Source organism: Pan troglodytes, chromosome 9, assembly GCF_028858775.2.
Source record: "Pan troglodytes isolate AG18354 chromosome 9, NHGRI_mPanTro3-v2.0_pri, whole genome shotgun sequence".
NCBI classification, from domain to species: Eukaryota; Metazoa; Chordata; class Mammalia; order Primates; family Hominidae; genus Pan; species Pan troglodytes.
In genome coordinates, this window is record NC_072407.2 from 108,908,480 (window position 1) to 108,936,191 (window position 27,712).

Here is a 27,712-nt window from a genome sequence, read left to right on the forward strand (position 1 = left end):
TGGCTCATGATTGTGCAAGCTGTACACAAAGCATGGCACCAGCATCAGCATCTGGTGAGAGCCTCAGGCTACTTCTGCCATTAGTGGAAAGGAGAACTGCCGTGTGCAGTGATCACATGATGAGAATAGAAGTGACAGAGAGGGGGAAGATGCCTGCCTCTATTTAACAACCAGTTATTATGGGAACTAATACAGTGAGAACTCACTCATCACCGTGAGGAAAGCACCAAGCTGGTCAGTCATGAAGGATCCAATGCCAGGACCCAAACACCTCCCACTAAGCCCCATCTCCCAGCACTGACACACTGGGGATTAAATTTCAACACAGGATTTGGAGGGGTCAAACAAACCATATTCAAACTATAGCACACATAGACATCAAAGTACAGCTCTTCAAAATACAAATCCATTACCTAAATGAGGCTAGACAGGTGTAGACCTAATGTGCTATGTAAATTTATAAGCATGACTTGCTTCATCTCAACATTAAAGTTAAAATACTCAAGACTATCCCACTAAATTATTCTTAATTAAATGCCAAAGAGATTTCCTATAGGGGAAAATACCTTACGCTTGAAGGCCAAAGTGTTCCTTAGCCACAACATAGAAAAAGTACTAAACATTAATCGGCAACCATCAAGCATAACCTGGCTAAAGACTGAAAGAGTGCTAATGTTTGTTGGGTCATTGATTTCAATCAGGTAATGGAAAAAGCAAAAAAAAAAAAAGAAAGAAAAAGAGAGAAAGAGAGAGAGGGAGGGATGGAGGGAGGGAGGGAGGGAGGGAGGGAGGGAGGGAGGGAAGGAGAAAAGAGAGAGAGGGCCAGTAAGACGGAAAGCAAAATCTATTTGTAGGGGAGACAGGCAAGTAAAACAAGCAACTGTGTAGTAAGTATATTACACTGAATACTATGGGAGCATATACTAGGGGGTCTTAACATACATGAAGATATCAGTATCTATACAGATTTTCATTGAGTGACATGCCCTTGAACTTAATGGGTCACACTATCCTTCATTTACTCCCACCAAATATCCATTTATAGTGCCACTCCTAATGTACATAATTAATGTGAAAGTGACTCTACTTTATAAGTTTTTTATGCAGACAAACAAAATTCAGCTACTGAATTACTCTGATGCCATCAACAAATGGTGATAACAGCCAAGTAGGCAGATGTTTAGTTACCTTATCATGTTGTAAACAGGCTTCACTTGGCTTGGTGTTTCTATGTTTGATTTTGAGGTATTTTAAGAATGTCACTAGCCATGCTACGTCCAGTAAGTACAAATACAACAAATACAACATTAAAAAGAGAAATAATTACAAAGAAAATTAAATAAAAATAAAAAATAATAATCACAAGGAAATAATTACAAGGAAAATTAAATAAATATAATATATTAAAAATTGAAAATCTGAGAAGAGAAATAATTACAAGAGAAAATAAATAAAGATAATATTTTAAAAATTGAAAATATGAGAAGACTAAAAATGTTTCGTGGGTATTTGGAATTTTGCAACAGTATAAAGTATTTTGAAAGACAAAGAGTAAGTCACAAAGGGACTTCTAGTTTCAGTTCTAACATGTAAAGACCTTGTAAGTTGTCACTCCATCTTCCAACAAGAAAAAAAGATGAACAAACAGAAAATCAACAACTTTTCTTGGATCAGACAATGCAAGCAAGAACAGAGTGGGCTGAAACATTTTATGTTGAAATTTAAAAAAACGCCAACCTAGAATTGTATGTACAGCAATCCTGCAAAAGTAAAGAAGAAATAAAGACTTTTCCGACAAACAAAAGCAGGAAACTCACTGCTAGCAGACCTGCCCTGCAGGAAATGTTTAAAAAAGTTCTTCAGGAAGAAGAAAAATTATACAGATCAGAAACTTGGATCTTTTTGAAGAAAGAAAGAGAGTTGGAGAAAGAATGAAGGTAAAATAAAATATTGTATTTTCCTTGTTCTTAACTGACTCGATAGACAACTTTATTAAAAGTAATAATAGTAACAATGTATTGCCTGAATATAGCCTGTGGATCAAAGCATATGGATAAGTGACAAGAATGGCAGCAACCTTATAGCGGACAGGGAGGGAGGGATTGGGCATACTCTGTTACAAGGTATCTGTACTACCCACGAGGCAATATAGTGTCATTTGAAAGTGAATTTAGATTAGTTGGAAATATGGGTTGAAAAATCTAGGGCAACCACTAAAAAACGACAACATATGTAAAAGTGCCACATTGTGCAACTGACAGTCTATCAGCAGGAGATAAAAAAACACTTTGTAAAATGTAGCTAGAACATTGCCTAATTTTAATCCTGGGCAAGGTAAAAAGTTTATTCAAGAACATGAAGGAAACATGATTATCTCGCTGTAAATTCAGTAGTCACTGAAGCATTTCTAAGTTATTTCCAGAGATCACAGAAAAAGGGTGCTTCTTGGTTCAACCCAATTTTAATATAAATGAGCCATGTAAACCAAGTGAAAAAGAACTATGTCTGATTTTAAGATTTCACACTATTTGTGCATTTTAAATCTCATAACTGCTTGTTGGAGAGGCATTTGAGCATTACAAGCTGAAACCCCTTAAGCCACTTTGCATTTAAGAACAACTGAAAAACAGCCTTCTGGGACCTAACCTGAAATAGAGGAGCTTCCATATACACAGCATTTGTATCTGTCATGGTTACTGCCACTCTCACTGTAAAGAAAAGAAAAAAAAATCCATGAAAGGGAACAAGGGAAAGTAAGGGGATAAGATACATAAAGGACATGATCAAAATGCACTAACATCAGCACATTAATTTGTGACTCTGATTATAAAGACAGCTTTCTAAACACTATTCCTACAAAGTATTCCTTTGATTAAACATAAAAAGACAAAAGATTTAGTTGACAATTTAGTCATAAGCATAAAGTACTTTTTGGTTAAATATTAAGACTACTTTGAGAAACATAAATGACAACAGCTGTTATATCAATCCTGTCTATTATTTGTTCGGGAAAAATCAAAGATTTATTTAGCAAAAATCCAAAATTTTCATGGGTTGCAAATTATCAGTCTATCAGTCTATATATGTAAAACACATGTTATAAATTACTGACTCTCTCTAATCCACATTGATAAAATCATACCTATCTCATTTGTTTGTTGAGAGTATTAAATATAAGTAAGAAATCAAAGCAGGTAGCCCTGGGCCTGGATCGTAGTACAAACTCTCAAATATCAGCAATTATAAATATGGAAGGGATTTCAAGATATCCTTCATGTTCCTGCTTAAAGACTGTGCTTAAACCAGATGAGCCATATTTTAACTAGAGTGAAATGCAGTTTTGAAGTACACATGAACATAGATGTACATGTATTTTTTTTAGATAAAGGTAGTATACCAAAATTTACATCAAAGAAGAATAAGTAGCCAATTAGCGTAGCAGGGTTCTGTCATGTTTTTATCTACTGCTAAGTAAACTGACTCGTTGGTTCAGTCCAGATATATCTTGATTACTGACATCATCACAGGAAAACCTGGGCTGAGTCTGCTCTTTCACATGAAAGACAACTTACATAAAATTTATAAATACTTGCAGAAATAAAACATTATGATGATATAAAAAATTAGAATGTACAAACTAGAAATTGCAGAATTGAATACCAGTCATTCCTAAACTAATTTTTAAAACATTTAATGAGAATCTATTATGTAATTAAAATGTTGTTCTAGGAGCTAACTGGGAATACAAGATGAAAAATAAAATAAGCAATTAGGCCCATGCCTTCATGTCACTAACATCTTAGTGAGGACACAAGACAATAAAGAAACAAATCATTACAGATAGTAGTGTTATAAAGAAAGTAAACAGAGCACTGAGACTGGGCTACTTCTATTTCACATAGAGCAAGAGAAATGCCCCTCTGAGGAGTTGATATTTAAGCTAAAATCTGAGCACTATGAAGCCATTTAAAAAGTTAGGGAAAGAGCATTTCAGACGAAACAAGCAGCATATTCAAAGGCCCTGTGGCAACCAGAAGGAGCTTAGCATATTAGGAAAAGATGCAAGATTGGGGCAGCTGGATGAGACTGCTTGTGGTTCAGAGTGACAAGACAAGGGGTTGGAGGTAAACAGCAGCCAGATAGATCAGGCAATGCTCTTAGAAATTAGCAAAGCCATCCCATTACTGGGTATATACCCAAAGGATTATAAATCATGCTGCTATAAAGACACATGCACACGTATGTTTATTGTGACACTATTCACAATAGCAAAGACTTGGAACCAACCCAAATGCCCAACAATGATAGACTGGATTAAGAAAATGTGGCACATTTACACCATGAAATACTATGCAGCCATAAAAAGGATGACTTCATGTCCTTTGTAGGGACGTGGATGAAGCTGGAAACCATCATTCTCAGCAAACTATCACAAGGACAAAAAACCAAACACCACATGTTCTCACTCATAGGTGGGAACTGAACAATGAGAACACATGGACACAGGAAGGGGAGCATCACACACCGGGGCCTGTTGTGGGGTGGGGGGAGGGGGGAGGGATGGCATTGGGAGATATACCTAATGTTAAATGATGAGTTAATGGGTGCAGCGCACCAACAAGGCACATGTATACATATGTAACTAACCTGCACGTTGTGCACATGTACCCTCAAACTTAAAGTATAAAAAAAAAAAAAAAGAAATTAGCAAAGCCCAACAAGGAGAAGTGGGTACCATGGGCAGACAATAATGTGATTCCTCTTCAAATTTAAATTCTCATAAAATAATTTAAACATTCTTTAAGCATTTAGTAGGAACTACTGCTCTGGGTAGAACAGAGAAGGAGAACGAAGGGTATAATGCCCCTGTTTGCATGCCCAGCTCTGCAAAACATGCCTGCAGTTCACTAGTTCTCCTTGGGGGGCACTGTAAGGACTATCTGTTATGATGGAGCACACCACAGATTTACTTGCAACCACCTGTGTTCTCTCCTTGAAAAAAAATTGTGGTAAATGCAATTTTCTCTATTTATTACATTTGCAGTGACACTGCAGAGCCCCACATTGAATGCAGCACTTGGCAACTGTCCAATTTGCCTTCCCTTTAATTCTGCTCTTTGAAAGCAAATATTTTACCCAAGACACCATTTTTTTAAAAATCCTACTCTTAAACAATGCATAATTCTACATATTTACTTGTAAGGAGACAACAGAACTCAAATTTGTTTGCATATTCTTCCTCGCCATGGACATCAGACATACATAAACACACACAAATTCTCTCTTCCACATGTGCACACACATCACACATAGGCATTACACACACACAGACATTACACATGTCACATTAATTTCAAATTCACAAAAAAAGAAAGGAAATTTTCAAAATTTATTGGTGACAAGACCTGTGAATCTATTAGATCACTTACCCAGGTAAACAACTAAAGACAGAAAAGATTTACTGTGCACACTTCATCTCATGACAAGTAAAAAAGGTTAACAGCTTTTTATCTTTCTTTCCAGTCAATGAATTACAAGGTAGTTACCCGCTCAAGTGTACAATGCACCTAGCATTTCAAATAATCAATATTAGAAAGCCAATAAAATCTTGATTTATCATCTTCTGGGATATACAACTTCAAAGTGGGCAACATCTTTAAAAATCTGATATTTAACCTAAATTCGATGCTGCCCAGGTATATAGCCAAATAATTATTGTCTGTGTATTTCATCTTTAATACCAGACTATAATTACATTCATTTATTATCTATTTATTGAATTCCTATATGCAAAACATTTTAGAAGACACTAGGTACATATTGGTGGATAAAGGAGGCATTGTCTCTGCCTGCATGGATCTTTCAGTCAAATCACCGGACAAAAAACAAGCATGATTATATATTCTTATGTTTGCTCATGTTTTTTGTCCAATGCTCATGTTCAAAAACATGAAGAAACATAAGAATATATAATCACAAATTGGCATACATTGGTCAAAGGCTACAAACTTTTTCAGTTTTAAGATGAATAAGTTCTAAGAATCTAATATACAGCATGATGACTATAGTTAACAATACTGTATTGTACACTGACATTTGCTAAAAGAGTAGATTTTAGATGTTACCATAATAACAAAAAAAGGTATCTTGGTGAGGTGATAGATGTGTTAGCTAATTTAATTGTGATAATCATTTCATAATATATCCATATATCAAATCATCACATCATACACCTTAAATTTATATAATTTTATTCATCAATTATACCTCACTCAAGCTGGAAAAAAATTGGCATACTGCAATGTGGAAAACTAACAATAGACAATAAAGGCATGTGGACTCCCCAGGTGAAGTGGTCAAGGAAGGAAATCAAATATCAGTTGAGATCTGAAGGACAAAAATTAAGTTAGTGATGCTAAAAAGAGGTAGAAGAGTATTTTAGGAATCAAGAACAGTATATGCAAAATCCCTGAAGTAGAAAAAAGGTTTACATATCTGAGGAAATAAAAGGAAAATAGAGTGGCTAGAACACAGTGTGAAGAGAAGAGAATAACATGAGCTCACACTACAGAGAAGCCACATTTCATTTCTTAAAATCTGAGCTTACTCTCCATGGAGTTTATCTACCAAAAGTAAGTGAGTTAGATGTTACCTCCACTGTTTTACTCACAAGGACAACTGTGAAGATGTCCAAGAAAACATGTTAAAGCACTTTAAAAATTGAGATGTGCTAAACCACAGTTCAAAAAATTACAGGTTGACTCATTGGGCAATAGATAAACTAGCTAATACCTAACCTCAAAAATCTCTGACATATAATTACATTTGTTATAAAGCTCAGAAACAAGTAAAAGTAAACAAATGTATTTACAGATATATACATTAGGGGAACGCCATTAAAAAAAACCACACACACACGCACACACCAGGGCAATAACACCAAACCGAGAATGGTTATTTCAGTGGATGGAGCAGTGCAGAACTGGGAAGAAAGTGAAGGAAGTGGATGCAGGGAGTTCCCCAGTATAAAATTGGGAATATTTTAACTGTTACATTAGGCAGTGGATTCACAGGTTATTACGTTATTTATGCTTCATAACTTACATTTATATTACATATCAATTTTACTCTTTTGTCTGTATAAAATATTACTTAGTAAACGATAAAAAGAAAAACTTCTAATGGCTTTTGTCATTAAGTATTAAATCACATTCCACTAACTCAAAATTTATAATACATTAACATGGGTGGAGTGTAAATTTATTAAGCATTGAAAGTGTAAACATGATTATGATTTGAGGGAAATTTTAATCTATTAAAAGAAACTGAACCATGTTTAATGGATTAAACATTTCCATTTGTTTAAACATTTCCATTTGTTTATCATTCAGATCTTATAATTACAAATGACACTTAAATAGACACTACAGCGATCCCTGTAAGCTGCTTCTTATTACCATTTTGTTAGAAGCTCAAGTAAACAGCAGAAAATTAAGTTGTTGGTTTCTTTCACAGTACTGAATAAAGTCGATCGTAGTAACAAAACCATATTTCCTTTTTAAAAATCTATACTTCACAGGTTTCTTTTATTCTAACTGTCCTTATAATAATTACTCTCAAATAATGGTAATGCAGTAGCTACTGGAAAGCAATGACATTCTAGTAATAAAAAGCAATGGAGTCTCTGCTTTCTCTGAAATTGTCTCATTCAGAATCCTATGATGAACCTCATTTTGATTTTTCTTTTTATATTTTATAATCAACTCAATATTTGCAACATGAACTAAAGCCAGTGAAAATATTAGGGTGTATAAGGTCAACTGTTACATACTCTGCCTTACTCAATCCATGTGCAATGTAATATAATTATATGATACCCTGGGAAAAGCCAAAAACAGGGCATGGAAGTCACCTATTTTTAAAACTTGTTTATGGATTTCTCATTATTATTTCCATAGTCACTGAATTCAATTCCCATATCCTGAAATGCTCCAAGACCAGAACTTGCAGCATCACTTCTCTTACTGGACCTGACCAGAAAAATCCCTCAGCTGTTTCCACACTTCTAACCAACTAGAGCATTCTAAGATGTCCTTTCTGCATATTCCCAGGGATCCATGCCAGACATGTGATCTTAAGACAAAATGTGGTCCAAAAAAGGCTTAAAAAATGATTAAAGGACTAAAACAATTCTAGTTTTAAAAAAAACTGCTACTCTTTTACTAAAAATGTGCTTTAAATAAATCTTTTAGATCTCTTCCTTGACCCATTATGACCATACCATTCTCCTAGTCCCAGTTTCCTTCTCCAATTCCTCCACAAGGAACCAATTGTCCACTTATTGATGGCCCCACAACATAATAGTCAAACTTCAATTTTCTTGTCTGTAAAATGGCGATAGTAATTTTACCCCCTAGGGCTGTTGGAAAGAGTAAATAAAACTGTGTCTATAAAATGCTTATTCCAAGGCCTTGCTCATTGTAAACACTTGGTAAAGCAAGCAAACAAGCAAAAAAACAAACAAACCCCTTCCATTTTAGGGGTTACCACAATGTGTTTGCTTTTGCCTTCCACTTGAGTGAAAGCCCATTAACAACATGTGTTGTATTCATCATCATATCTCTAACATCTGGCACAACACAGTGACTAGTACAAAGTAGGCTCTTGGGAATTAATAAAATTACTGAATTTACTAAGACAGTCACTCATTTCTTTGTCTAAGTAAAATGTTAACATAAAGTGCACATCAGCTCAACCCCCAAAAAGCATTTATTCTATACAATTTGAAAAAGTGATGAACTTTTAACACTTGTACAATTAGCTTTTTGCCTAGGTTGCTTTCCTCATGAAATTGATTCTAAGTGAGATATCAGCAGACCAGGGTGCTAGCACCACAGCATATGGGAAATCAGATAACATTTGTCTCTCTGTTTCTTCAACTATAAAGTGTGGATGACAAATACCTGCCCTTTTACTTTAAAATGTTAAGGTGAAAGAAGACTTTGAATTGAGGATTATAAATGAAATATTTTTATATGTGCCCTCCAAACATAGGATAAAGTCTTTGTTTCTTAATTCAACAACTGAATGTCTACCTTATGCCAGGCACTGTGCTGGGTGCTAAAGAAACACAGATGGATAGGATATAATTCATGTCCTTAAGAAACTCACAATTTAATAAAAGACAGACATAGAAACAAATATATATGTATATATTCAACTATATATTTGTATATAAATACATATATTTGTTTATATGCCTCTCTTATTAAATTGTCAGTACACACACACACAAACATATATATATATGTTTTTAAAAAATCTATACTTCATGGGTTTCTTTTATTCAAATTGTCCTTATTATAATTATTCTCAAATAATGGTAATTCAGTGCATTGTTAACTACATATATATATATATATATATATATATATATATATATATATATACTCACAATTTAATAAATATATGAGTGGTTAATTTAAATATATATGAGTAGTTAATGATAAGAGATTCCTTTAGGACTGGAAATCTCTCATTTCACATGTATACTCCCAATGTGCTTGCAATGGAATAAACGTTCAAAAATGGTCTTGAACTGAACCCTGACTGAATATACACAAGCGACAGTGGCAACAAAAGAAGATAAAGGGAGGTGACTAGGGACTCGAGGTCAAAATTCGGACTACCTGTTGTAGAAACATACTAGAAAATGAAAAGGAAATATAATAACATTGAATTGCTATGTTATGGACAATGACTGAAATTGGACTAATAGCCAAAACTGGGGACCCACTAGGAAATGATTTCATTAGGGTTTTCTTTGCAATTTATGCCAGGCAGATTATAATGACAAGTATATTGGAGAAATATTGTTTAAGTAATCAGATTATTTTATGTTAACAGTGAACGTTTAAATATAATCACTAATTAATGGATGAATAATTGTATCAAATATAATACCTTACATAAGCAGTGCCCTTTAAAATGCTATCACATGTATTCTCCTAGTTTGGCCTTAACAACAAAACAGAATAAATTACAAAATCCTTAGATCGCTCGCTCAGCAAACATTTCCTGAACACCTGCTGTATGCAAAGACAATGGCTAAATGTCAGGGATAAAATAATGAACAAAACTCTACATGTCTGACTGAAAAACATGAAAGATGAAAACAACGCATAAATGTGTCCTACATGTGACTGGCCTAGGTGAACTCCAAGGACTCCTTTGCAAGGCCCAGAGTCACACATCCCCGTAAACATGCCATTTCAATATGACATTATGTACAAGTTTAATGCAATATTGCAGAAATTTTTTTTAAAACATATGACAAAAAGGTACATTAGGAGAAAGATTTTTTTTTAATTTTTACTTTAGCAAATATTGACATATAAAAGGGGGATGGTAACAATATATGAAAACTATATTGAAGAAAATAGGGAGTAGAATAATAGACTACACTATAAATTTATTCTGGATGAGGAGACACAACAGGTTATAAAATAAAATAAAAGCCTTATGAGACAAAGGTTGAGAAGTTTTAAAGTATTAAACTAATCTGGAACCTGAAAGAACTACCATATATCAGAGGAAATTTTCGTGGGGTAAAAACTGACAGGTTTTCCCAAGACCATTTGTAAAATAAAACTAAAATGACAAAGATAAGTCTTGCCATCCATCTATTGAGATAAACCAAAATTATAAGAATAAAATATATATTCTTAAATCTTTGACGAATGTTACATAAAGCAATCAAGATGATATTAGGAATTTTCTTATTTGATTTTAGAATAGGTGGTAGGAAGGAAACTTATTTTAATTTTCCAGAAGCAGTACACATATGTTTTGTCATAACATTTTTAAAAATTACAGTTGCCAGTAGTATAATCTACTGGCAATTACTATAATCTACACTTGTGTCCACAGGACAAGCAAAATAATTACTTAAATGTAACATTTTTTAATTCAGCTTATCTCAAAGGAAGAACATTACAAGCTCACACTGATTATAGTTCAATGGACAACTTCTTTATATCTTTTGCATTAATCATGATCTCTACATATATTTATATCTCATTCCCAAAATTGATCCTAGACTCCATAAAAATAAGAACTTTATACAGAGCCTATCATAATACTTTTTTGCAATAAATGTTGTGTGATATTCTTTCAGAAGAATACACTAGTGAAGTTTATTTCAGGCCATGCATTGTGGCACAGGCTTTATCTAGAGCCTGATCATTTGGGTCCAATATTGTCCTTGGCATGTACTAGCTATATAACCTTAGAAAAGTTTTCTTAATCTCTTTGTATTTCAGTTTCCTCATCTAAGAAGTAGGCCTTAGTATGTCTCTACCTCACATATTTGCAACAGGAGTCAAATAAGATAATACATATAAAATGTTTACAAGAGGGCCTGCTACTAAGCACTCAACAAATACACATCATCGCCCAGCTTGGTGGCTCATGTCTGTAATCCCAGCACTTTGGGAGGTCGAGGAGGGTGGATCGCTTGAGCCCAGAGGTTCAAGACCAGCCTGGCCAACATGGTGAAACCCCATCTCTACAAAAACTACAAAAATTAGTGGGGCATGGTGGTGCGTACCTGTAGTTGCAGCTACTGAGGAGCCTGAGGTGGGAGAAATCACCTGAGGCTGGGGAGGTCGAGGCTGCAGTGAGCCAAGATCACTCCACTGCACTCCAGCCTGGGTGACAGAGCAAGATCCTGTCTCAAAAAAACAAAACAAAACAAAACAAAACCATGTATCATCATCATCACCTTAATAATCATAATCTTTGAAAGGCTAGGAAGAAACTATTATGCTTATCAGGTTAATTTGCATTCTGTACTTATCAAAGTCCATTAAAATCCTGAAAAAGTTTTCAAAAGAGAGAGAGAGAGAGACAGAGAGAAAGAAAGACAGAGAGAGAGGAGAAAGAGAGAGAGAGATTTCAACCAGAAACTGAAAGCCACTAACTTTAAAGAAAAATCATATTATTTTTAAACTTTGATAAACTGTATCAATTATTCAGAATAACTGCTGTAATAAAACATTGTTTTATATTTGCACTGGTAGAATTTTAGAGCACATTCTTCTATCTCTTACTGCCCGTGAGTTTTATACCAAGAGGTATGAAATCTGTTTTAAATTATCCTCAGTTATGAAAGGGTAAATGATGTCATAGATTCTGGGCCTCCAATTCAAGTTAAATAAAAATAGATTTTTAAGTGTTTTGATTAATTCTAGTAGAAACGTAAGTGGAATAAATACTTAGATGATCATTTTTACCCTAATTTTTGGCAAGACAAATACAATGATTTTTGACATTTTATACTAAAAATAAAGAAATATATTGTCTACATTATAATACATAATAGTTTATAAATAAGTTAATGGTTGGTCTGATAAGCAATCTTGAGACTCCACGCTATCAACACTCAAAAGCTTCTTCCCAGTCATAAAGTGTGCTTTTGAAAAATACAACTGAAACTTACTATATGCTAAAAATAGTGTCTTAGTCAATTCACCTATGCCATTCCAAGAAAAATCAATCCAAACATTAAATGCAAACAATGACAAAGGAGATAGACAAAATTGGGGAATGAAATGTCTTAAATAAAATAAATGTAGAATTTTGAAATAAACCATTCTTTCTGGTGATAGCAATCTCTGATTAGGGTAAGGAGTAAAGGAAATATAATTGAAAATTAACCCAGGAAGCCCTCTCACCTATGATAGTATGATCTGTAAAAGTAAATAGAATGTAAGTATAATGAGTCAAGAATTAACAAGTGTAAAGATAGGAAATAATACTTCAGTCCATTTTTATACACATAATAACAAAAACACCTAGAAATTTATCAGACTAGGCTGGGCGCAGTGGCTCACGTCTATAATCATAGCACTTTGAGAGGCCAAGGTGGGCGAATCACTTGAGGCCAGGAGTCCTAGACCAGCCTGGGCAGCATGGCAAAACCCTGTATTCACTACTACTAATAATAACAATAATAATACAAAATTTAGCTGGGCCTGGGGGTGCACACCTGTAGTCCCAGCTACCCGGGAGGCTGAGGCACGAGAATTGCTTGAACCTGAGAGGTATAGGCTGAAGTAAGCCAGGATCAAACCACTGCACTCCAGCCTGGGTGACAGAGTGAGACTCTGTCTCTGTCTCAAAAAAAAAAAAAAAAGAAATTTATGAGACCATTTTTCCACCTTCAGGAAAGATGAGGTCAGAGCCTTGCTCAGATTATAGAGAACAGTTCATACCAGACCCACTGAATCATCTCTTCCCCTTAGAATTATCAAATTAGTAGTTAAGGGAAACATAGCAGATAGACATACACTCTATATTTAGACTTAAAGAAGGCTCCGAACACATTTTTTAAATTAATTAATTTAAATTGTTATATGATAGTGGTGAGAAGCAGCCCCATAAACCGAGTATCGGCAGTGCCCCGGAGGTCACACTGTAAAACAATGGTTCACTCAAAAGAAACGTCTGGGGAAAACTAAAGTGATCAAACCATAGATAAAGTTTCTAAAATCATGTTATTTAAGGAAAATCAAACACAGTTTTATAGTGTCCAATGATCCCCATCAGGAACAGCACAATAATCTTTTTTCTCTATTTTCTCTATTTTTAAACTTGAATCTTCACCAATAAATAACAGAAGGGAATGGACAATTGTGCATTCTCTTCTGTAATTTAGTGATGAAGATTCAAGTTTAAAAATCGTATCTACTTAAAAACAAAAAAATTAACAGGGTAAAATGTAAAATCTTTGAAATACATAATCCCATAAAATCAAGATTAGAGGCCGGGTGCAGTGGCTCACACCTGTAATCCCAGCACTTTGGGAGGCCAAGGTGGGCGGATCACATAGTTAGGAGATCAAGACCACCCTGGTGAACACGGTGAAACCCTGTCTCTACTAAAAATACAAAAAGTTGGCCAGGCGTGGTGGCGGGCGCCTGTAGTCCCAGCTACCCGGGAGGTTGAGGCAGGAGAATGGCACGAACCCGGGGGGCGGAGCTTGCAGTGAGCAGAGATCGCGCTACTGCACTCCAGCCTGGACAACAGAGCGAGACTCCGTCTCAAAAAAAAAAAAAAAATCAAGATTATAGAGAAACAAGCAAGAGAACTATAAAGAATTTATTAGGTACTACTTATTTCTATAAATTGGGGGATAAGAACACAAACTTCACAAAATTTTCTTTTCGAGTTGACATAGAATGTAAACATTGTACATAAAATAATATGTATTATTTCACAGAATAATAAATTCTTGTATGGAATAAGTCTTTTTTTTTTTGAGTCAGAGTCTCGCTCTGTCACCCAGGCTGGAGTGCAGTGGTGCCATCTCGGCTCACTGCAAGCTCCACCTTCCGGGTTCACGCCATTCTCCTGCCTCAACCTCCGAGTAGCCGGGACTACAGGCGCCCACCACCACGCCCGGCTAATTTTTTTTTTTAAATATATTTTTAGTAGAGACGGGGTTTCACCATGTTAGCCAGGATGGTCTCGATCTCCTGACCTGGCGATCCACCTGCCTCAGCCTCCCAAAGTGCTGGGATTACGGGCCTGAGCCACCACGCCCGGCCTGGAATAAGTCTTTATAACCACAGAACAGGGTAGAATGGTAATTAAACTACTGAAAAATAGCTGTCATAATTAGTCACATTAAGATAGTAAGATAAGAATTTATAACCTACCTAAAAAATGTATCAGAGTAGCACAAAATTCTTTTACTGTAGGATGTTAAGAATTTCTTTCTAACTCCTGTTTATGGCAATTCTACTGTTAGATCTACACCTACCTTATTCATAATAACATCTAAATTAGAAAAATCGGAAAATGCAAGCTGCCATAAATCATAGTATGAGTTCTCCATATATGTTCACAGAGAGAAAGAGATTCCCTCACACCTCTTCTACAGTGGATGGAAGGATTTCTGAAGCTGGTGTTCAATGGCCAAAAAAGAGTCACTGATTCACTCAAAATTTTGAGACATGTAAGCTTGAAATCTCAATCCTTTGAAGAACCTACACATGTTATTACAAGCATTTTTAACATCAGCCAACAACAACTTCACAGATGAGTCTGTGCTGACAAGATATATAATTCTTGACCTCTCCTTCAAAAAGCAAGAGTTTTGGAATCAACTTCCACTGCTTGTCACCTACAATATGCTCAGATTTTTGACCCCCCTGTATCTCCACGGGGAAAAAAAAAAACCACCATGACTTCATTAGGAAAAACGGAAAACGAACCAAGATTATTGTATGATTCAAACATAAATACAGTCATGAATCACTTAACAACAAGAGAAATACATCTGAGAAGCACACTGTTGGGCAATTTCACCATTATATGAACAACAGGGTATACTTACACAAACCTAGAGGCATAGCCTACAATGCACATAGGCTAAATGGTAGAGCTTATTGCTCCTAGGCTGCAAATCTATACAGTATGTGACTATCCTGAATACTGTAAGAACTGGAACACAATGGTATTTTTGTGTCTAAACATTGAAAAGGCATGATAAAACACGGCTTTATAATCCTATGGGACCACTGTCATATATGCAGTCAATCTGACTAAACCATCAATGTGTAGTGTATGACTGTACTTTGATTTCGATTATTTTCAGAAAAATAAAATGTGGTAAACTGTACTCATTTCTTCACAGAATAAGGAAATGCTGTTAAACAGAATGAAGGGTTCTGAATCATGTTATAAGTACAATAGAAACTGATCTCTCTAATAAGTGATCATAATCTTTAGCCACCAGTATAATAGAAATGTGTAAACTAGCTTTAATTGTCTAACAACTAAATAAACTGAAATAAAACTTGTTAATAACTCATAGCCTAATTACTTGTTTACTATTTTAGCATTTCTTAAAGGTTCAATTTCATGGAGGCTGAAAAACGTAAATAAGTGGCTTTCTTATAAAGCACTCTTACAAGTATAAAATGTTTTAAAGGCAGCTTTTACTATTCATCATAGATCATAGAAATCAAGTTTTCATTGCATTTTGAGGAGCAGAAATTGTCTACTAAACTTGGAATCCAAATACAGGCGGCATTTTAAAGATACTTTATTGAGTTGAATTTTAAAAGCCACTATGTACTAAGCTTTGAAAGAAGAAGAAATGCTAAATAGTCAAAGCTTTTCTAAATCTCTCTATTCCACCAATTCATTACTTTTTAAGGTTAAACCATATCTGCTATGAAAAGAAAATAGAATCAAAGTTTTTTTCACAATAGCACAAAATGTTTATAATATGGATACTCTCCCTATTCCTGAAACTAGCATTACAAAAATAACGTGATCATATTATTTACCTTTAAAGTTTGGGTTCCCTTTATGAATCTTCAGTAAAATATCCCTGAGTGACTGTCATTCATTTTCTTTATGAACTCTCAAGTATTATATAGACCTTTATTTCACTAGGCAACTCCCTCCATTTTTAATGTCTCCAGTTGTTGGAAAGTTCCTCTTAATTCTTAACCAAATCTACTTTCTTATAACATCTATTCTTTGACACTGGTTTTGCCTTCTGAAACAAAAACTTTATCTAATTTTTATATGATAACTATTTAAATATTTGAAAGCAGCTTTCACTCCTTTCTTATAACATTTTCATGGAAGACACTTAAAAGAGTGCCAGAAATGTTAAGATACATAGATACAGATAAATACTAATGGATAGATAGATATGCCTTTTAAATATTAATATTTTGGCATTTTTCTCTAAGAATAATGATACTAAAATTTAACAAAAGGAGTAAGGCTTAGTCAAAACTAAGGATTAAAAATGAGAAAAACAACTAAGGGAATGTTTAAATATGTCTTCAGTGATAAAACTGAAACAAGTAGTAAACATATTTGTGGAAGTCAGAAGAATGTGGTAGTTATTTTAAGAAGAAATGGGAACAAACAAGAGAGGCCCACTATGAGGTTGGCAATGAAAACAAGCTTCAAAAAGTTAACTTGCTCAAGGTTACCTAGCTAGTAAATAACAGTCTGAAGTTGGGAAGTCCTGCTACAGAGACTGTATTCTTTTTTTTGAGACAGAGTCTCGCTCTGTCAACCAGGCTGGAGTGCAGTGGTGCGATCCTGGCTCATTGCAACCTCTGCCTCCTGGCTTCAAGCCATTCTACAGAGACTGTATTCTTAATCATATACAATACTGTCTCTCAATACTGCTTTTTTTCTGTGCTTGCTCAAGGATGATGCCCTATCAAAGCATATGTAAAGCTAATTGTTTCTATCAGAATTATAATAATTAGAAATTACCATAAAACCCAATTGCAAAAAGAAAGATGCTGTAGCTTAAGTCATGATTCAAAAGTTGCTATAGGAAAAAATACTAAGTTGATATCTGAGTTCTGGAACTCAATTATACCAAATCTCAAAATCCTTGAAAAGTAAAACTGCAACAAAATAATAAGAAAAGAAACCTAGTGTGTTATGTTGCCATGCCTTTGATATCTTTTCCTGTTTTGAAAGTACTTCGGGGCTGGACACAGTAACCCATGCCTGTAATCCCAGCACTTTGGCAAGCCAAGGCAGGCGGATCACGAGGTCAAGAGTTCGAGACCAGCATATGGCCACACAGAATATATCCAGAGGAAAACTGTTATTTCAACCTAAGATATCAATAGAAAGGATAAAGTCAAGTGCAACTGAAGGAGATACTGAAATATGTAAACAGTGTTGACCGATAAAGCCCAGACTTACATTTCTATGAATGAAACTTTCTGAACAGAAGTTTCTCCATAAATATTTTTAAAGGACAGTAAATTGAAGATTATAAAAGACAACTGCATAGGAAGTACCTTTTAAAGACAATATCATATCTAGAATGTATATTTTTAATACAATTTATTAATAGGAAAGCAAACAACAATTAAGTATGGACAAAATATTTACCTACATATTTAACTAAAGAAATTACACCAATGACTAAAAAGTATAAGAAAAGATGTTTACCATCTTTAGTCATCAGGGAAGTATAACTTAAAACCTAAGACAACACTTTGCACTCATTAGGAAGGCTATGATGGAAAAGACCGACAATACCAGGTGTGAGTGTAAAAGTTGAACCTTCTTACACTGCCAGTCAAATGGGAAATGGCATAAGCTCTTTGAAAAACAGTTCAGCAACTTCTTTAAAAATTAAACACGTACTTACTATATGATGCAACAACTCTTCTCCTGCAAATCAGTTCAAGAGAAATGGGAACATATCCACACAAACTCTTGTATGTGAATGTTCATTGCAACATTATTCATAATAGCCAAAATCTGGAAAATCCAATGTCCATCAACTGGTGAATGGATAAACAAACCGTAGTGTATCTATGCAATAGACTACTGTTCATCAGGAAAAATTAACAATCTGCTGATGCACACTACACTACAGATAAGCTCAAAAACATGATGGCAAACCAAAAGAAAAAGAAAGATAACTAATTGTATGGTGACATTTGTAAGAAATGAGTAGAAGAAGCAAATCTATAGAGATGAAAGTAGGCCAGTGGTTGGCTGCAGTTGGAGGTAGGAGCAGGAATTAACTGCAAATGGGTAAACTTTTGGGGGTGATAAAGTTTTCTAAAACCAAATTGTTGTCATAGATGCACTATTATATTCATTTACTAAAAATTATTGCACTGTATACTTACCAAAATAGTACACAAGAACAAACAGGAAACTATCAAAAAATGAAGAGGTAGACAACACATTGAAAACATGTATTTTTTTTTCACTGAGACTTAAAGCTACTGGCTAAAATGATCTAACTTAAAAACAAAAGGAACAGTTAAAGGAAGATTCTGTACGATTTTTAACTAAAGGGATTGATTTTTCTCCCTGAGAACTTACAAACCTTTAATAGAACTAAATAAAAATCTGATCTCCAATAGGAGGTACCTCCTGTTATGCTCAGGGCTACAATCTTTCTTGTTAACAAAAATTAAATATGGCAAAATAAGCACTTTAAGCCTATAGATGACTATTGGGAATACATAATTCATCATGTAATCATGTACAGTGTCCTCTTACTATACACAATAAAGTAACTATACAGGAACAATGCCATTAAGCCTCCTGTGTGGTTCATTAAAAAAAAATACCATACAGCAATTTTAACCTTATACTAATTTTTAAAAACCCAGAACCAGCATGAACATCACTAATATCTGCATCAAAATATCATACATGAGCCTTGTCGCTCATAGTTTAGAAGAGTCAGTATCATTAAAATGGCCATACTGCCCAAAGTAATCTACAGATTCAATGCTATTCCTATCAAGATACCATCATTATCTTTCACAGAACTGGAAAAAACTATTCTAAAGTTCATATGGAACCAAAAAAAAGAGCCCAAATAACCAAAGCAATCCTAAGCAAAAAGAACAAAGCCAGAGGCATCACATTACCTGACTTCAAACTATACTATAAGGTTACAATAACCAAAATAGCATGGTATTATTACAGAAACAGACACATAAACCAGTGGAACAGAATAGAAAACCCAGAAATAAAGCTACACACAGCCATCTGATCTTCAGCAAAGTTGACAAAAATAAGCAATAGGGAAAGGACTCCCTATTCAATAAATGGTGCTGGGATAGCTGGCTAGCTGTATGCAGGCGAATGAAATGGGACCCCTGCCTTTTACCATATACAAAAATGAACTCAAGATGGATTAAATATTTAAATGTAAGACCTCGAACAGTAAGAATCCTAGAAGAAAACCTAGGAAACACCATTCTGGACACTGGCCTTGGGAAAGAATTTGTTACTAAGTCCCAAAAGCAACTGCAACAAAACAAAAATTGACAAGTGGGACCTAATTAAACTAAAGAGCTTCTGAAAAGCAAAGTAAATGAACAGAGTAAACAACCTAAAAAATGGGAGAAAATATTCATAAACTATGCATCTAACAAAGGTCTAATAACCAAAATCTATAAGGAAGTTAAGCAAGCAAAAAATAACACCATTAAAAATAGGCAAAATACAGGAACAGACATTTCTCAAAATAAAACATAAAAACAGCCACCAAACATATAAAAAAAACTCAACATCACTAAATATCAGAAAAATGCAAATCAAAACCACAATGAGGTACCATCTCACACCAGGCAGAATGGGTATTATTAATAAGTCAAAAGCAACAGATGCTGGCAAGGCTGTGGAGAAAAGGGAACACTTATACGTTGTTGGTGGGAATATAAATTCGTTCAGCGTTTGTGAAAAACAGTTTGGAGATTTCTCAAAGAAGTTAAAAAGAGCTACCATTTGACCTAGCAATTGCATTACTGGTTATATATCCAAAAGAAAATAAATCATTCTACTCAAAAGACACTGCACTCATATGATTATTGCAGCACTATTCACAATAGCGAAGACAGGGAATCAACCCAGGTGCCCATCAGTGGTAGATTGGATCAAGACAATGTAGTACATATATATCATGGAATATTGTGCAACCATTAAAAAGAACACATAGCTGGATGCAGCTATGCAGCCATAAAAAAAGATGCAGCTTGAGGCCACCATTCTAAGCAAACAAACACAGGAACGGAAAACCAAATACCGCATGTTCTCACTTAAAAGTGGGAGCTAAACATTGGTGCTCATGGACATAAAGATGGCAACAATAGACATTGAAGACTACTGGATGGGAAAAGGGGGACAAGGGTTGAAAAACTATTGGGCACTATGCTCAGGACCTGGGTGAGGGGATCAGTCAAAGCCCAAACCTCAGCATCATGCAATATACCCACGTAACAAACCCATACATGTACCCACTGAATCTAGATGAAATTCAAATTATTAAAAAATAATAAATTACATTAAAAGAAAAAAGGGCAATGATCAGAGAGCAGTTCTAGAGAAAGGTAAGCAACACACAAATTAAAAATAAAGGTCTCATTCATACTTACAAGAACAGAGTGAACTCCAGGTAATTCTGAACGAAGTCATGTCTCAGCTCTGCTAATGTATAGAGAAAGCTCTAATGTCAGGTTGTTCATCACTAAAGGTAACTACAGTTCAATATTTGAAATTCTCTAATAAAATATTATTATCTGAACAAAGAAGAAATGCTCACACTTTCTCAAATTAAATTAAGGTTGAAGTCAAATAATGTATTCTTGACAGCAAGATGAAACTTGTCTTTCAACGGTTTCATTATGGTATAGTAAGATTAATAAATATTTAAAAACTTTTCAATCATCGCCTCAGAAAAAGGTGGGCAACTGTCTAGAAAAGATAAGAGAGTATTCTGAAAACTGATTTGGCCACAGAAAACCAGACATTTCCTACTTTATTCTTTGAAAATTGTTTCCCAGCGTTTGATTGTAGCTTCTAATTAATAAGACAAATGAGAGCATATTTCTGCGAATTAAAAAAGAAATGTGTTTTTGTTATGCTTTTCCTCAGTTCCAACCCTGAGAACAAAAGTGAAGATGAATAACAATGCTATTGCTCTGTCGCAGGGATGATGTATTTCAAATGCTGGGTTCCTTCCAAGGTGTTATTAAAGTTCTCTCAAGCGTTGCTACTAAAAAAAAATGTCAGAAGAACTCATGTTATTTATTGTTTCTCAAAATCCGTTGCTGCTTCAGGTTGTGCCTAAGTTAACACATCCATTTTATTTTGGAAGTTACTGCACAATGCTCTGATAAATGAACATAAAAGACATTAGCAGATACAGGTAATGAAAACTCGATTCCAAACCTTCATCAATCTGACAAAGAGACCAGAGATTTTAAAACAATGATAGTATGTAAATAAAATGCAGATCCAAACAGAGCTCCTATAGAATGTGTGACAAGTGGTCTTCTAGTCTTTATTAAGGAGACAAGCAGCAGGGTCCAAGGCATATTTTAGGAAGATGTTAGGTGAGCTCAATATTTCTCTAAAATTATCAAACCTACTGATACCTGGTGCTTTCATCTATAAGGCAGTAAGTGAATAGGGGAATAAATACGGAGACTGTTATAGGTGGAAAGGAACACAAATAATAATAGCAGTAGAAGTAATAATGAACATTTATGCAGTGCTTATCCCTGGGGTCAAAGATGCTAAGAATTTTACATGGATTATGTCATTTAATCCTCCCAAATAACTTTCTGAGGTAGGCAGCCTAAACTATCAGAGAATTATTTTAACTAATTCTTGATGACAAGATGAGCCCTTCATGGTAGGTAAGTCAGATTCTCCGCACCTCTCTTTTAAAATGCATCTGAATTCATTGAAACATAGAGATGAAAGAAAGCTTCATAGCCAAGTGCGGTGGCTCACGCCTGTGATCCCAGCAAATTGTTAGGCCAAGGTGGGTGGATCACCTGAGGTCAGGAGTTTGAGACCAGTCTGGCCTCAAACATGGTGAAACCCAGTCTCTACTAAAAATACAAAATTAGCTGGGTGTGGTAGTGCACACCTGTAGTCCCAGCTACTCGGGAGGCTGAGACAGGAGAATCGCTTGAACTAGGGAAGTGGAGGTTGCGGTAACCTGAGATCACACCACTGCACTCCAGCCTGGGTGGGACACAGCAAGACTCCATCTCCAAAAATAAAAATTAAAAAAAAAATTAAAAAAAAAATCTTCATGATCAATTGACCTCATATATATATATATGTATATATGTTAAGTATGATTTGTAAAGGAGTAAAAATATTAGTTTGTCTAGGTTCATTAATTTCCAATGTATAAAACTGAGGTGCAGACATTAAAAAGATTTACTAAGATCATGGTTGTCAGAGACACCTCTCTCCCAGCCTGTTGATACTTTCACCACACATCATGACCTTACCTGGCAGAGAAGGAAGCTATGTGCTATTACTCTCATTTCTAACAAAGCTATTCACTCAAACAAGATTCATTCCATACCAAGAAGCTTTGTAATCTATATCAGTAGGTTATGTTTACATGGACTAAATATTAACTGCAAACTGCTCATTAAGCTGCAAAAAAATTCATCTCAAATTTACCACAATGTCTTGTAATTCAAAAGATCTAGGCAATACATTTCCAAATTCTCAGAACAATATTTGATATACATGGAATGAAAGAGATACACAGCACAAATTAACATGGATTAATTCAGTCTTTATTCTCTACACTGAATCTGTTGGGTTTTTTAAAAACAACCAATTCATTCATACTTAATGTTTGACATCTGATAAGGAAAGAAGATGATGACAGGAAGTTGAGTTTAGGGAAAGATGAAAACATACGAATACTATAAGGAGGAAAAAGAAAATAGGGAGAGAGAAGAATATGTGAGGCATGGATGATCACTTAGAGAAAATGTAGAGGAAACCAAGTGATAGAATCAAAGCTTGGTCAAGCCATCTGGAAGAGTTTTTTTCTAACCTCAAGACTGTTGAATCCTGCCACTGATAACTGCGTCAGATGCCCCTCGGTGACATGCTTGCTCTTGATTTTTTTTTTTTATGGCAGACGTAGTGGTTCATTGGTATTAAATGCACAAACAAAACAGTTAAATTATGAGAGCCCTCAATATTAGAAGAAGGAATATAAATTATTTTAAAATAGCATTTTCTTATAAAAGCCAACTAAAAAATTAGAGACTTCAGACATCATAGAGGTATACATTAACAAGAATAGCTATTATGGGGAAAATAATGAAGACAAAGTCAAATTTATCAACAAAAACATAATTTTTACATATTATTTTTCTTTCTTCTTTCCATGTTTTAATAAACTGTAAATGTGAAATTTGATGACTAATTTAAAAATGTTATTCATCTGGGTAAGACTGTATGTGACAACCTTACTGACCATAGTATCAATTTGGGGCAACTGTAACCTCTCAAATGTCCCATTCTGGCAAACTCAGGTGAGTAAGCAGAAATAAATATAAGGATGAGTAGATTTCTATCCTTATTTTAACCAAAAATCCTGCCTATTACTTTATTTTTAAACTGCCACTAACATGTTTAAATGATAATTGCATCTCCTCAATGAGCACAGTTCCTTATTATTGGAATTGGCAGGGGGCCTTGACATTTGAGTCATCATTTCATTATGTCTATTTCTTACCCTGGTATACAAATTAAATAGAAATAGAAGCCAAATGAAATATAAGGGGAAAAAACCTGAAGCAGTAATTTTAAAATGAATTAATTTTTCCCAAATCGATAAAATATATAAAGCAACAACATTGATAATAATATATTCTAGTTCAGAAATATTTCCAAAAACACCAACTTCAATTCTAAAGGCCAAAAATGCTTCAAATTCTCCTAGCCAAATATTGTACTTCTGTAAAACAGAACTGATAGTTTTGATATTCCCTAAATTAAAGAGAAAGAATAACTCGTTTTAAAGCAACTACGAATGTGAACAAAAATACACATTTAACAAGTTTCTTCCATTCTAAAGGACTTCAAAATGGGTAGCAATTATTAAACATACATATAATATACATATGTGACAATTTGTATTTAAAACATCATATGATCAAATAATACTAATTCATTCAGACTAAAATATCCAAATGTGCCAAACTGGAATCCAGGTCTATCCTTAGATATTTTCAAATCACTGAACTTGTATGATAAAAACATTATTAATTTCCTAAACCACCTGATTTCGTCATATTGAATAAATGTGCATCTTTCTATCATTCTCAAATAATTTTTTTTTTGAAACAGAGTCTCACTCTTGTCACCCAGGCTGGAGTGAAGTGGCATGATCTCAGCTCACTGCAGCCTCTGCCTCCTGGGTTCAAGCGATTCTCCTGTCTCAGACTCCTGAGTAGCTGGGATTACAGGCACCCGCCACCATGCCCAGCTCGTTTTTTTGTGTTTTTGGTAGAGATGGGGTTTCATCATGTTGGCCAGGCTGGTCTCAAACTCCTGACCTCAGGTGATCGATCCGCCCACCTTGGCCTCCCAAAGTGTTGGGATTACAGGTGTGAGCCACCACACCCAGCCATCTTTCTCGAATATTTTTTTAAAAAAACTTTCCATTGAACTTCAAAATTATAAAAATCATCAATCATGAAACTAATGCTGTATAAAATCCTCAAAAACAAGTTAGGCGCTGCTTTCAGAGGGCTATTTCCTCATTTATTTATTATTATTCCAGAATATGTGTATTTTCACTGAGTCTTTAATTACTTCTACAACTCTTCTTTCCTTTAGCCCAGAGCAACCTGTCATTTCTAATAGCTAATAGCTTCCCTCAAATGCTTGGAAACAGGCTAAATAGCCTAAAAGAACTTTATTTGCCCTAGTACAAAATGTTGAAAAGACACTCTACTGGAAACTGAATGGAACTGTACAAATTTCTGTCCTGGAAATTAATGTTGTTTTTCCGTTTAATCACTGAAAGCATATTACTAAATATAAAAAATCATGGTTTATTTTTCTTTGCATTTTATTATCTATTTTAATGTTGACTTTTTAAAATATTTTACCTGAGGGACAAACTGTTCATTTAAACCCAAATATTTTAAGATTTATTTCTGGTGTCTTTTCATCAATTATTTATAATTTATAATCCAGATTTCCCAAAGGGGATTCAAAGAAATCCACAAAAAATTTCCTAGTCTTCACTTTATTCTCTCAACTAGAGATCATGTTCTAAAGCAATGAATCTCTATTTTAATACTAAAATTTAAACAGAAAAGAAGTCTCGAGATAGTCAATTATCAACTTTTGGGGAATACATTATTCTGCATATTAAGACAAAAATAGGATGTAAACCAGATGTTCCTAGATTATGAAATTTAGAAAAGAACATATTCAAAGTGAAGGTAACTTTTAGCATATGTATTTAAAGATATTGCAGTCACGCCCCACAATGTTGAAATGCTATATTTCTCATAGTTTGACTACATTCAGTGGAAATATTCATGTGTTTATATTATCAGGTTTTTAGTGAGTTCTATCATTTTTGTAATTGCTATAGCTGGTATTAATAAATGTCTTCTTTTTATATGCTGAAATAAATTAATGGAGGAGGCAGACACTATGCAAAATGGCTGGGAATGAGGCCAAATCTTTTTACATACATCCAGGGACCAGTAATCTTCTAAATGGCACTTTAAGCTCTCTTGCCTAAATAATTACAAGTACAGCCACCATGTAATTTACTGAAATAATTATCCACTCTTCTAGTTCCCATCACCATCTCAAGTCCATAGCCACTTACCTTGTCTTTATTTTCAGAGCCAGAAGCCTCAGGCTTGGTTCTAATCACAAACGGGGTAGACAGTCGCAGCAGGACCCTTTCAAAGGTGGCATTAACCTTTGGAGATACGATCTCGAAGCAGTCCTCAAACTTGAGCACTTTGTGAGTGTCACATCGAAGCTGCTTCCTTAGACCTTCCCCCAACTGAAGGACTGACATGCTGGGGTCAAACATCAAGTGGAAAGGGAAGGCTCTACAGAAGGTGTTGATGCTAATTCTGAGGTCCGCAGGAACTTGGGAGGTTCCCTGTGGAAGGTTCTTCATGATATTAGTATTTTCACATTCTTTGATAAGGAAAGTAAGACAGCTACAATTGCCTGGGTTTGAAACATCAGAGCATAGCTTCTCATTTGCAACCTGTTCCACTTCCACATCCAGCCGATAGATCTTCTTTCCTGCAGCCTTAATCATCCCCAGCATTGCAAACCCCACAATATGGTGAGGGTGGAAGTAGTGGAGCATGAGAGTACCTTCAGGGAGCTCTTTGCATAGGAAAGATGGTGACTCCAGAGTGGCCTGTTTTCCAAAAGAAGTTCTAATGTGTTCCAACAAAGCATCAAAGCCGTTAAAAAAGTCCTGCAAAGTGCCACCTACAGCTCGAAGGACTCTCTCATTCTCATGAAAGCATATATTAAAGAACTCTTCACCAAATCTTTCTTGAATTTCCTCAAACTTCAAACCTAGAGGTAAATGGGAAGCAATTGTTAGTGAAGTCTAATATAAATAATTGAATTTATATCTTTTTAAGTGCTTATCAAAAGAGTAACTACTGAATAAAGTAACAAAGGTTATTTCTCTTAGATCCACAAATTTCCACATAGGTTAATTCACTCATCTTGAATCAGAAAATATAAATTTCAGTTCATCTTCAGGATGCCTCTAAAATGTTAATGAACATGAACCTTTTTGTTTGTTTTTAAATAGACTACATATTTTTAGGCCAGTTTTAGATTCACAGCAAAATTGAGCAGAAGGCACAGTTATTTCCCATATCTCTCTGCCCCCACACATGCACAGCCTGCCCCATTATCATATCTCCCACCAGAGTGGTACATTTATTACAATCCATGAACCTACATGATGCATTATTATCATCCAAACTCCATGGTTTACATTAAGGCTCACTCTTAATATTGTATATTCTGTGGGCTTAAACAAATGTATAATGATATGTATACACTTATCATATCACCTAGAGCATTTTCACTGCCCTAAAAATCCTGTTTATCCCTTCCTTCCCCCTAACTCCCAGAGCATCAGCTTTTTAAATGTTGCTAATCTAGCTGTTCACCTTTCAATAGCCTTGCAGTAGTTATCATAAATAATATATTTTTCTTTTTCTTAATGATTTCCCCATTCTTCATAGAATATCCAAGTTGCCTACATATTATGTCCATATTACATCCATATTATCATCTTACTTCTTATTGAAATGCATGTATTAAGTGGAAAATATAAACC

The 27,712-nt window shown here is 34.8% G+C and overlaps 1 protein-coding gene across 3 annotated transcripts in view; it reads right to left on the reverse strand.

Annotated features, from left to right (window-relative positions):
• Window positions 1-27,712, reverse strand: part of GUCY1A2 (guanylate cyclase 1 soluble subunit alpha 2) — a 344,946-nt gene that overhangs the window by 239,902 nt on the left and 77,332 nt on the right. For all 3 annotated transcript variants that reach the window (XM_016921913.4, XM_522169.8, XM_016921914.4), the window contains exon 4: window positions 26,213-26,931. In XM_016921913.4, coding sequence (XP_016777402.3) covers window positions 26,213-26,931 — 719 coding nt within the window. The remainder of the gene's footprint in view (window positions 1-26,212; window positions 26,932-27,712) is intronic.